The 13669-nt window shown below is 40.4% G+C and overlaps 1 protein-coding gene across 2 annotated transcripts in view; it reads right to left on the bottom strand.

Moving 5' to 3' along the window:
- Window positions 1-13669, bottom strand: part of PCCA (propionyl-CoA carboxylase subunit alpha) — a 284596-nt gene that overhangs the window by 10893 nt on the left and 260034 nt on the right. For both annotated transcript variants that reach the window (XM_035557044.2, XM_035557045.2), the window contains exon 22: window positions 5037-5177. In XM_035557044.2, coding sequence (XP_035412937.1) covers window positions 5037-5177 — 141 coding nt within the window. The remainder of the gene's footprint in view (window positions 1-5036; window positions 5178-13669) is intronic.

The following is a 13669-nucleotide window of genomic DNA, read 5'->3' on the forward strand; positions in this document are numbered from 1 at the left end:
AACCGATATTTAACACACAGAATTATAAAAATTACACAGGTTCCTGGACACACTTGGTCAAGTTCACAAACTCCATTTAACAGAAAAATGCAGTTAATATTTGCAGTGGAATCGCTGAAGAACAGGAGGGATGAAGGGAGGCAAGGGAAAGAAAAAGGAAAAACACAGCAACAAAAGAAAAAAATGTTCACATATAACAGAAAATCGTACTTCATTTTAAGAACACCTTGCTAAATTATTGACAGCATATTTGTCTTTATCAAATGTAAAACTGTTACTTAAATCAATTTTTACTGTTTTGCTTGGTTGTTGTTTCTCTGCTAAAAATTCCAACCACTTTAATTATGGATATAAGGTAAGAAAGAGGGGTTTTATTTAGTTTTTGAGGTCTGAAGGGCAAATATGACTTAAAAGAACACACACCTGGCTGACTGCAACAGGCAACTTTACAACTCCACCTTCTCTTTCCCAAGAATGAACAACGTAGTGGGAAACAGAAATTAGGAAGCTGTTTTGTTTTATCTTGTTCTTCAGTAGTGAGCATTTCAACAGTAGAGGTCAAGTGAAACAGATCTTTTCCCATAGCAAGGAACTTTCCTAGGCTTGGGAAATGGAAAATTCTGGAGAAGGCACTTTTTACTATTTTTCTAAAGAATAACAAGAGAAATTGAACCAACTAACATGCAACTTAACTGGAAAAGGAGCTGAATGCAGTTTAAAACATCTTCCTCAGTTGCTTTTAAAATATGGGATCACTGACAGGAATTTACTGTGTTCAGTAAATTATACAGGTAAAAAAGCAGCCTTCAAGTTACCTAATTTTGACCTTTCTGAGCCAATCAGCATATCCATTTATTAGCTGATATCTGGGTAGCAGGAAATCATCCCATGCAGTATCAATAGCTATGGCTACACCAGCATCAATTCGAAATCATAAGACATTTTGATAAATAGACGAAAGTCTGTATATAAAGTGGATTGAGTAGAGATAACTTCCAAAACGCGGGGTAATTACTGGCAGGAAGAAAGGAAATTCAGAAATTTGGGTCATAATAATTAATTGCCATCTTTTTTCAGCTGTAGAGCTGCAAAGATTAAGTAATGATGGGGCATTTATCTAAGGTGCTTTCTTTTTATATATTTATTTAGAGGAGGAAAAAAAATCATTAAAGTGCTTCCAGCACCAGTGTCAGCTTATTGACCAACGCTTGGCTTAGTATTGCCACCTGTTCTGCCTAATTCAATTGCAAAAGAAAAACAACAAATGAAAACATACAGCTAAAAGAAAAGCGTCTTTGCATTTCTGACAGATACAGAACTGAATAAGCAAAAACTGTCATCATAGGTTAAAATTTAGTACAGACAACAAAGCTTGCTAAAATCTCTTTTTGTGGCTGCGTACAGTTCAGACTACCCGACCCAGAATCCGTTGTGGGAGCACTTCATGGGGCTTTCTTCAGCTGGGCCATGACAACATTGCTCTACCTGTTCAAACAGCAGGACCCCGGGCTTGCCCTGCTCCTGCACCCTCAGCGCACAGAATCCTACAGGCACAAAAATCAAGGAGAAATACGTGCAAGCGTCTGCCTATCCCTGCCCTCTAAGTGAAGGAGAGAATTTGTGCAGCTGTAGCAGTTTTTAATGGTGTTTTTGTGGTAGTTGTGGTGAGATTCAAACTGGGTGCGGTGCCATCTCCACACTCTGGCACAAAAATATTGTTGAGACAGTGAGCTAGCAGGGCTGGCTTGCGGCGGTGTTGGTGTCAGCAGAAACAGAGCGAGTCCCTCGTCCAGACTCTCGAAGCACAGCTCTTCCTTTTGCCCTTAGCACCATGGGGAACCAAAAAGTGACTCTCCCAAACATAATTTCATCCCAATGCATACTCATCTCTAACAATCTAGTTGAAAAATAAACACCCAAACACCCCCTCAAATGGATATTTCCTATCTAACACAACTGTGCTGTCACGAAGAATGTTAGCTAAATTTAAATCTTCTTTCCCTAAATAATATTAACCTTCTTTCTATTCAGCCAGATTTCAAATTGTTTTGTTGTTTGTGTTGCTTTATGCTTCTGAGTGGCTTCATTGTGTTTCCAGGAATAATTGAGTGACAACTAATTACAGTCTTCTGATCACATGAAGGAAAATAAAGAAAGTAGAAAGTAACTAAAAAGCTAAAAACTTGGCAGCGTCACAAGTTCTGCTTCTCTCTGAATGACAAAAAGCACTTCCCCACTGTGTTACTAAGATCTATAGACCATCTTACAGACAAAAGAAAATAAATTCCTTGCATATGCAATATCTTTTGGCAAAAACGAATTGAAAAGTGCTTATCAGACCAGCTGGAGAGAGGATGCTCACACAATCTTCTACCGGGCTTCATCGGCCCCGAGTATTTTTCACCAACAGCAGCCAAAAGAGAACATTATACGTGAAGGAAAAACAACGATGCATCGGGCAAGGAAAACTAACGGAGAGAGCAGCGTCGCCTTCTCCTTTGGCTAAGGGCACACGGAGAGGGACTAACAAACACCATACGCTTTACCTGGCTGGGTGCGATGCCCTATAGCTGAGCTGCAGGCACCGAGCAAGAGATTGCAAACGCAGCTATTCAGACAAAGGCGATACATCCCTCACGAGTTGCTGCTTCCCTATTGCAAAGTTTCCTCTGAAGGAGGTAACACAGCCTAGCTCCCCGTGCTGCTGGCCGCTCTGGAATCGCTGGGACTGTACCTCTGCTGTACCTCTGCTGCCCGCACAGGGTAGGAGAAAACAGCCTCAGATAGCTACGAACCAGGCAGCCTCCAATACCTGAGTGGGGAAAACAGGACAACTACCTCACTCTCTGCTAGTCTTCAGCTGCGCTGTTTCCACACGGGCTGCAAAAGCTGAACTGCCAAGCACCGCTGCAAACGCAGAGCTTGCTCTACAGAACCGAAGCTGCTTAGGTTCCCATTCCTCCAGCAGATTAAAGAAATCACTTTTTTTTTTTTTTTCCCAAGCAGTGCAACAAAAGGAGCTGTATTTATCGGGGAGCTACAGTTCCCTGGCCATCACGCCTTGAACAGCTGTAGTGAGTGAGCTGGTTTCTGACGGGCAGCCAGGACGTGTAATCTGAATCACACCATCCCACTGCTTTTTCAGCACAGATAGCTGATGCTACCCTCATCTCCCTCACTCGCTTTTTTTTTTTTTTTTTTTTTTAACGTTTTGACACTAGTCCTGAAAAGGAAGGATTTAAGTTAAACCCTTTTCAATAACGCAAATGTGTTTTTGCGATTAAAGCCACACAATTAGCATTGACAAGCTCAGGTCAGCAGAACGTAGATTACGCTGTTCGAACGCTCTGCCACTCGATGCCTCCAGCAAAAAGCTGCACGAGAAGAAAATAGAAAAAAAAATCTCCACACGTTATTTAACAACTTATGCTCTGATGCACTGCACCACTTGTGGATTTGTGGGGGGAGATTCATTTATTTGTTTACTTTTAATCCCTTTGGCTCTGGCCTCCTTCTCCACTGGTTCTATTCCTTCAAGACAACAAGAAATATTCTTCAAGGCACACACAAGAAAGCTGTAACACGCAGCAGAATTAACTTCTCAAAAAATATTAAAAAATATTTTAAAAGACTCAGAACCCTTCCCTTCAAAATGTTTCCCTTCATTCTTCACAGGAAAAGGTATTTGCTTAAGGTCTCCTTCAGTCAGTCACTCTTACTGCCTATGCAGGAATCACACATTTCTCACTCCATGCAATGCCTTAGTGACTAATTTTAATTGAATACTGATGTTTTTAAAGGTATAAACGGTGTGTGTGTGCATGTACGTATCACAAAACCAGAAAGCTAAGTGTGATCTAAAGGCATTCATCTCTTGCTAATATTTACTTAGCTGTGCTTAGTAATGTTTTCTCAGAAATCTCTTTATTTTGTTAATATGAACATTTGCACCTACAAATTTAAGTATTAACACATTGACTCCTTTCTCTTTGTGAATAGACAGAAATATCCGTATATTCTAAAAACAGTGGCATCTCGCAGAAAAATGTAAACAAACAAATCACTTTACCAGCACAATTGATGACCGTCACATAGTAAGTCCAGTGCTAATTTTGGACTTGAGATCTTTACCCCATTCTCAAATCATCTATCAAGAAAACCTAGATTTCGTTGTCATAAATTGTGATGCTGCCATAAATTATGAAGTCTGCGACTAAATCTTTGTTTCTTTCTAAGTGCCACATGCGCATTTATTACATCATTTAATCAGCAACCAAAGTACTTTAAAATTAATCTGCACAACCTGAGAGATCCACCTAAGGGCCCTGACCTCAGAAATAACGTTTGATTACAATGTGGTAGAATTTCATAAAAAGCTGATTTCAAGAAAGTATTTACATGCAACTCTAAAACCCTGTATTTATGTTTGTTTCCAGCTCAACGCCAGGTAAGAAACACTGGAAATACCCAGAACAGCACTGGCATGTTCTGTTGCCCGTCTGTACGCCAAGTTTATCCTTCATGCAGGACAAGAGAATTCCCATAAGAGAATAGGAACTCCCAGCATTGAATTCTCAGTTCATAAACGTCATGTGTCTTGTGAAACGCTACTAAAAAAAAAAGTTAATATCTACCCTATGTCCCTTGTGTTTACTTATACTTTCATTACTTCACGGCAGAAAACCAACAACCCCCTGTCTCTATCACTAACAACATATATTTACTTATATATATTTACACACACACATTTCTTTCCCTTGTCAAGGCACCTCTGACACAAAACCAAGCTATTGGTTGAGTTTCAACTGTGGACTTGTAACCAGACAAACACATTCCCTTTAAACCCACTTAAATCTGAATGGTGCTTCCTTATTATTTTTTACAATTTAAATGAAAAGCAGCACACATTCTTCAGCACACTTTACTCTACAGGTGAGGTTAAAAAAAAACCTGTGACCTGTAGTTTCAGTTGCACCAAGGAGAAATTTGTGTGGAATAGATAATGAAAATGCAGATAGATAGATCACGTTTCTTACCATGTCCCCGGGCTTGACAGAAACTGCCACCACTGCTCCAGGCATGGGAGATCTCAAAATGCTGGAGGTGTCCTCTGCTGCTTTCTCTGGCATGTACTTGCTCAGCTCTGCTGCAACCTTCGTCAGTATTTGCAATTTGTACTAAAGAATAGGAAGAGGAATGTTTTAGCATACTGCACCTTGGTGAATTCCAGTGAATAATCTGCACTATTTTATGTTTTTATATAATACATCTGTTATCTATTCTTTGCCGGACTGCCTAAAAATCACTGTTTGAGATCCTTATTCAGTTTCATTTTCAGGATGTAGGAAAAAAAAATGTTGACCCTAAACTGCAGTAATGAGCACATAAAAGGAACTAATCAAGTACAGTAAAGAAATGTCAGATTCATTTAAAAAATAGGATTTGACAGGGGAAATACAAATTTTAAAAAACACAAATATCCTTATGCCTACTGCAAATTATTTTTAGTGGATAAAGAATACTGAGGTACTGGAAGGCGACTGATTTATTCCCATCAATGTGCCGAATTAGAAACTGACCTTTTGGGAAAGTCTGACACATTTTCAATGACATGGTTAATTTTAAGTGTTACTCTTACTTTTTTAAACATTTATTTTGATCACATTTAATGTTTGAAGAGAATAGCTTCTCTAGATTTTGCAATTGGAACATAGTAAACAATTTCATTTCCATTTTTCATACACAAGCGGAATGATGGAATAATTTGGTTGTATTGAATGTATTTTAACTGCAATAAAAACTGTTCAGCAGCTGTTATGTTCCTTAAGGAAAAAAAAATGTTCTCTCTATTATGTTTTATAACGATTAAAAATGGAAAAGAGTATGGTGAACCTCAAGTGCCTAAGAGCATCGGTTCAAACAAAACCTTTCTGAAAACATCTACGTGCATACACTAATTTGAGCTCCAGGCTTTTAGTTTTTAAAAACTTGCAATCCCTTTGACAATTCATTGCATTTAGACAGATGGCCTTCGAATTTGTCCCAGTACACTTGCAAATGAATGCAAAAATCCAGTAGATGGCAGCAGGTCTCTGCGTGAAGCTCCTTCCTCCCCATGGCCAACTGAGCGAAGACCAGCACCACACTTCATCAATAATTTAAACAAAGGTTTTAATAATAAGCATCGGATGAAGTGCATTTACAATTCAAATGTGTATTTTGCTGATGGAAAGTTCAACACCTTGCTTTGAACAGTATGTTTTCTTCCAAAACAATTAGCTGTTGTTTTATTAGCAATAAAACGTCTTTACTTTTCATTTCTGCACAGACAGAAAAAATCCGATCCCCTTATGGCAAAGGTAAAGGGGGACTCTACCTTCTGCTCCTCTAGGGAGTAGAACAAGGTATTTAGGAGTACATGCAAAAGGTAATTAACTCGGCAATGACATCTTTAAAAAGCAGCTTTCAAAGCCAAATTAAAACAACGTAACGGAGGATCATCGTCCTCCACAAATGGCACTTGCACACGCGGATTATGCGCAAAGAACAGCGTAGCCATTCGGTTAGAAATGTTGCTTCTCATCAGAAGTACATGGAAATAAATGATTGAATGAACCAACCCTCCCCTCCACACCCCGGGTAAATGTAATAAAACGCCACGACAATATTTCCCGAAGCTGCAAGTGGCACCCAAAGATTTCCGAACCTATTCCCAAACACGCGCCTTGGTCACAGTCGCTGTGGCACACGCACACCAGCACCATTTTGTATGCAAAAAGCTGCTTTAACTCCAAGCCTCCTGCAGGCATCGTCGTGGCAATTAAGACTCTGGCGCTCACGTTCTCAAAACCAAAACACAGTTAGCTTTCTCTGCACACAAGGAACGCCGTTCAAGGCAGCGGGCTCCTTGCGGTCTCTTTTTCTGGAAGCGTGCGCACACTTGCATGTGTGCTGGAGGGGAGAGGGGAGGCGATGCCTACAGGAGATTTGATGACAGAAGTTGCAAACAGAATTGCAGCAGTGTGACAAGTCAAATAATAACATCTTGTGCATGTTTCTTCGCTCCTGAGTGTCTGTTTTGCAATCAAGACATACAAGTGTCTGCCAGTTTCTGAAGGATATGATCCTTAAGTGAAATTACTGTGCAAATAAAAGCTTTTTACTCCTATTAAAATTCGTCTGAGTCATAAGTGGCAAGGAAAAAAAGCTTGCAGCGTGTATTCTGCTGTCAATCTAATAAACATTCTGTGCAGAGGGACTATTTATCAAAGATAAATTGTACTTAAAAGTCCTTCATTAAATCTATGGGGGGGAATATAATTACACCAAATTGCACAGTTTCAGTATCCATGGTTAGTGTCTTCTTTGTATTCAGAGTTTGAAAATAAAATAAAAAATAAAGAAAATAAAAAAGAAACAACAAGGAAGAAAACAGAAGTTAGATTTGTGGACTGTACTGTTGCCTCTTGCAAGAGACTATTTTGATAGGATTTCAAAGGATTGGGTTTAGATGCCATTTAGTTTTTTTCAGCCACTTACAGAGAGAGAGATCAACACTTCTGAGCTGTCCAATTTCAAAATTTAAACTTCAAGTGAAAGCTATACCTTCTGCATTCATCTGAGTTACAGCATTTCACAGGGAGTGAAACACACAATTCCCTATGCACTCACAGCTTACAGCAGTGGGGGAAAACCATGTTCCTCAGTGTGCTGCACTTTAAAGCTCAGCTCTCCACAGCAAGTTAAAATATCCCAACCAAACATTGTTTTTACTATCTTTATAATTTTCGTATCTTTTAGATTCCTTTCTCTGCAGGACTCCTGCTTTGCTTGGAGTGAGATGTAAGAGCCAGTACACTCAAAGCTTTAAAACGCAGGTCTTTGTTACTGATGAGCTGTTCCTTTTCCTTTTGTATTTGTTTATTGTTCTTTAGTCTGTTTGGGGGATAAGCAAGTTACTGTAATCAAAAAGCAAAAAATAACAACAGTAAACTTCTCAGGGAAGGGCCTTTTTTGGCACAGTTGGTTCACAAATGACCTTTCAGAATATAAAAAGACAAAGCAGCAAAGAAAGGTTCCTTCTTTAAGATTACCTTTGATGTATTTCTGCTGCCGCCTGGACCCCACTAAACACCCACATAAGCATCCCTTTGTAAAGCTGTTTCTCATCTCTGGGGGATGAGGTTTGCACAGGAGGAGCAGGGGGGGCCGCTCACCTCGCTGGGAAGCTGCCCGTGGCTTGGGGAGACCCACAAGGCTCTGGGGAAGTCAAATCAGTGCCTGCCAATGCCACTAAAACAAAGATGATTAAGGATATACACATTTTGTTTTTTTTAAGTATGATTAACACTGCTGTTATGCCCTTGATTTAGCATGTGAGGACAACACTGTACATATGAAGTAGAAGTTTTTATACAAATGGAGTGTGGACGACGTTCAGCTTTTTCGCCTTTTTCCCGAGGAGGAGGAGATGGGAGAAAGCAAGGGGCGTAAATTGAGGAAGGCTGTAAAGTTTGGGTTATAAATAGAGACCAGAAGGTTTCCACTGGCCTAAAACAGAAGAAACATCTGTTGGAGTCATAAATAGATTGCGGCGGACTCCCGGCGCAATGAAAGCTGCTAGCCATCAGACCTGCGCTGAGGAGTGGTTGTCACCAGCCACTGCTCCGCTCCACAGGGCTTCGGAGCCTAATTCTTCCAGCCAAAGCAAAGTTAATAGAGAAGTACCTGAAAGGAACCACACAGCTTTTGATGGTGTATAAAACAGGTGTTTCTTTTCCATAAGACTGCTGGAGTCCACACTCAGTTGACAAAAATTACAGGAGGGAAAGGGGATGTTACTTAATAGTTTTCTTAGCGTAACAGTATCCTAACTCTCCTGCTAAATGAATTGGATGTTTTTGTAATGCCAAACTACCTCTTACCACCAAACCTCTGTGACAAAAACAGAAGGGAGAAAGAAAGGTGTAATAACAGCAGTGCAAAGGATTAGGTGGGGGGAAAAGAGAAAGCGACACATTGAAAATTATACCTTCGGTTTTGTACGTTTTGTTTTGTTTTTTTTTTGTTTTTTTTTTTTTGTAGACATATACAGTACTGATCTCTCAAGTCAGCAGACAAGAAGTAGACCAGCTGCTACTAAATAGGTGGCCACAGCACACCTGAACCCCATCTTTACTTAAAAACAAGTTCTGTAGCTTGAACAGATATGGTTCCCTTACTGGCTGCAACTGCATACTGCGTACCTTCAGTATCATGCTCATGACTGCACTCTGTTACAACTCACATTAGTTTATTAAATATAATCTTCCCTGTGCACCTGAAACTCATGTCCCCAGAAGCTGTAAATGTTCAAACTCCATTGGAGATTTTATAGAGCAATCTAATGTATCAATACCCATATGGTACTTACGACATTGTTTGGACTGCCGACCAGATGTGGATTTTCAGAGCGCTTTACCTTAATGTTCAACCATGTTTTTCAAATGTCTGTCATTCTGGTGGTCAGAAGGGTGAAAATCCTATGTAGCTCAAGTTTCAGTAAAGAAACTGCTGTGCATCTTAATTACTTTTGCTAACCTTACAGTGTCATTTTTGGAATCAACGAAATTTATTAACTGCGGTCGCGTAATTTCCCTTTAACATGTCTAATCAGCATCCTATCTCAAGTCACTTAACTGTTGTCGCCTGCAGTTTGACCATCCGAGATTCACGAGTAATACGTTATTCAGTATTCACTCATGGCAATAATAAGCAGTGTTGCTGAGCTGAATACAACGAACACACTGCCTTTTTTATTAAGCATTATCCATTTTGACACAGTGACCGCCCGTGGCCTCGCTGAGATTTCCACCAGGGCATCTAAACAGGAAAATGATGTATTTATTCCATATTACTTCAGGGTGTCTGGCACCACCCTCTTTTAGAGCCCAGGATTTCCTACTCCAGATGAAGAAGCTACACAGCACTTTGCACATCTCAGAGGTTTTAGGTTTTTTTTCCGAGCTCCGAGTTCAGGAGCCGATTTCCACATGGGGGTGGCGAGGACTGGCCCTAACAGCCGCACAAAAAAAAGGCGGCACCTTCGGTTTAATGGAGCAAAAAATGAAAATAATAATAATGAAGCCACACACACAAAGCAGCCACAAAAAAATCAAGAGCCTGTAGCAGCGACAATAAGGGAGGGCCCAGCGCCGGGCCTAGAGGTCCCAAGGCCGGGCCTGGAGGGCCGACGGCCGGGCCCCGAGGGCCGGGTCCGGGGCTGTATGATTTAATACACCGCCACATTGAGGATTTTCCCTTGCAAGCCGCCTGCCAGCCCATCTCCGGCTGTATTTACGCCGGCGCCCGGTTGTGTTTACAACGCGGCTGTAATTAGAAGGGATGCAACAGGCAGCCACGTTGCTCGGGCTTCCATTTTGCCACCGCGCCGGGTACAGCGCGATCCTGCTTCACGGAGTCATGCGAAACGACAAAAGCGCTATTTTCTGCAGCCTCGGCGCTCAGACAGCACTTCATTTGCAGCTATCTATAATTAGATTAATGGTGTAGTGCTGTACAAAGCAGGCCCACTTCACATCAGATAGCATATGAATTAGGACAAACACTTATTTCAATTCCAGGCAGAGAAAGCAGTGACTGGGGTATTTAGCATACCCTTTATGGTGGAATGAGATGTTAATTGTGTACCATTACCTCTAAACTGCTTGCTTGTTGTATAAATCACTGTGCTAATTGATGCAGAGATAGAACCGTAGCCACAGGCAAGAAAGCAACGGAATGAGAGCTGAAGATGGTGGATAAAGGATTATCGAGTAAAACCATATGGAGATGAGGTTCCTTTGAAACCTGCCCACAAGCAGTGCCACTGTGAACTACGGGGGGAAAGTGCTGGAGTGATGGGCTCGGAAAATGTATGGATTTTACTATCACCGCTAAAGAGAACCGTAGTAACGAGTCCGAGGCAAAGAGAAAAAAGTGCAGGATAACTGCGTGCAATGAACCTCAACACATGCCTCCAAACCACAAGGAACAGGCAGAGCGTGCCTTGGGAACAGTTGCCTCACCATCCAGATTTTGGGGGCCCGAGTTAATAAATAACACTCGCAAACTGCCCAGAGCAGATGGTCCCCTGACCCATCTGCAGGCTAGAAATGCTGGTGGTTTAAACAGAAAATGTTTCTCAAGAGACAGAAAATTCAAGTGGCTATTGATAAGTTAAACGTCCTAATTAGGAGGAAGAAGGGAAGCAGCTTTACACACCTGTAGTAATAACTACACATATTCCAGTCTGTGCCCGTACAGAATCAAGAAAATCCCTGAAAAATCCCCTCCCATACACTGTGCAAGCAACAGGGGTGAATCTCTCAGAAGCAACACGTAGCTCTGTCTGCAACAGGACTAACAAAAATACAGGACTAAATGTCACAGACTGGTTTTGGAGCTGTTTGTCATCTCTAAAAAAAAAAGCATTATAGCCATTCATAACTGCATTGCCCTCTGTAGATTCTCTCACATAAATGGTGACTTTGACCAATCTTCTGCCCACACATGTCCCCAGCATACATACAGAGTTGTGGCTTCCTCCTCTGGTCACACGTGATGGATTGGACCACAATGCTTTTAGGACTATTCCCACTGTTACCTTTGGCTGAAGTCTATCAACTGAGTCAACAGCATGCCCGCCTGAGCCTTGGTTTCTTGGCAAAGGTTCCTAGAAACAGCATTACATGAGGAAGATGAGCTACAATGCCATCTTGAGCATCCCATTCAAGGAGGACAAGCCAACTGGTGACGTGCTCACCAATGAGCCCTGCCTTCTTCCTCTACAGACACATGAATCTGTTTGGCAGAGGGGTCACCTTATCCCACAACATCCTATTCTGTAACACCACTGCACTATAAATCATCTCACGCCTCACATCTGCCCCTAGATTATTATATGAACTATTTTCTTATGTTTCTTGATCAGAAAACTTCATAAAAACTTGTTCAGAAAACTTATGACTTAGCTTCATATTGTGATCACTAATAGCTTCATATTTTGATTGCTAATAAAATACCAAGACAAAATGAGAGTAACCAAAATGCTATTCAATGTTCTATTCCATGAAAACAATACTCTTTGCAACATGACACTTCAGGGTGAATGCTGCCTTTCAGTGATGTGCTCTAAGATCTTATCCCAGTAAAATAAAATAAAATAAAATAAATAAAATAAAATTCCCCCAAAACACAAGGTATCTTCCCCTTGAGTGTTTAATCCCTGCTGTTCTTCAGTGTACGATATTGCCTTAGCTTAAAAGAGCAAAGAGAATGCATTGTATCTACCAGTATCTCACTGTCCTAAGGTTAATTAAAAAGAACAATATATTGGATTTTCCAAACTTAGTGGAGCTTAAAGTGTCATAGTAATGTTTTTGACCTCAGTTCCCAATGAAATACACATAACAACTATATATGTATATGTGTATCCATGTATATTTGGGAGGATTTGGGGGTGGACAGTTACCAGTTACAAACAAAGCGGTACTAATGTACAAATTACTGCTTGCTGCAATATCAACTGAATAGCAGAAGAGAATCATTTATTGGTTGACAAAGTGCTTCAATTACTTTGAGAGGAACCTTTAAATTATTTCCAACACAATAAACCAAACAGAAGCAAACAGAGTGATGTTAAGGACAGCATTCACTGTTTAGAAATTATGCTGGCGTTCAACAGTTTAGATTTTGGTCACCAGACATAAAGCTGGTGGATTATCCTCTTTTGTCACTGAAGCTTATAAGTTTAAGGAAACATTAGCTATATCTGGCCAACCGAAGGGACCTCTGAAATAGAAACAAATGGCAGTAGAAAAAAAAAAAGAAAAAAAAAAGAAAAAAAAAAGAAAACAACTCTATGTTAACTACTTTGAAATAACACCTCCCAAGTGCGCGGCTAGTTGACATAAATGGAAACGCACTGAGGGAAAGAGCTGTGAAGCTGTGTAACAGTCCTGTTCCTAATCATTAATCACTTTTTTTTTAGACCGTTTAAACTAGCCCATTAGAGCCTGCAGCAAAATGCCAACACTCCCATCACTTGCATGTCAGCAGTGCTGGTGTTAACAGGAGAAAATATATGGTTTCTATGACTGTGCCCCAGTTCTACAGCATTTGCTACCTTTAATTGAAAAAGGCAGTTAAACACAAGGTAAATCATTCAGTTAGCTAAGCTGTTTAATAACACATAATTGATAATGTCAATATGTTACAGTGACATAATGCATCACTTTCATCACTCTTATGGCTTCAAATACGGTCAACTTATACTTAAAACATTCGCTTAATATCTGCTATTTAATGAAAAGCCCAGTGAGAACTGCCTTGAGCACCATGTGTGGAACATACGTACAACACACAACGCTACCTCGATTGATCTGCTGTTCAGTTAGAAATAGGTTCCTGACGCGACACTTACAACTTTGTGAAAATGGTTTAATTGTAGCATTAGCAACTTGGGTTTTGTCTCAGAACACTGTAAACTCCTTTAGGAATAATATAGATTTCTCTGATAAAAATATATTGAAAAACGGTATGGAAATTCTGCACAAGAAAAATCAACTATTTTTCTGAAATGTTCTGACTACTTGATTTCTGAAACATCCTACAGGGTTTTGCTTAACTT

Source organism: Cygnus atratus, chromosome 1, assembly GCF_013377495.2.
Source record: "Cygnus atratus isolate AKBS03 ecotype Queensland, Australia chromosome 1, CAtr_DNAZoo_HiC_assembly, whole genome shotgun sequence".
Classification (NCBI taxonomy): domain Eukaryota; kingdom Metazoa; phylum Chordata; class Aves; order Anseriformes; family Anatidae; genus Cygnus; species Cygnus atratus.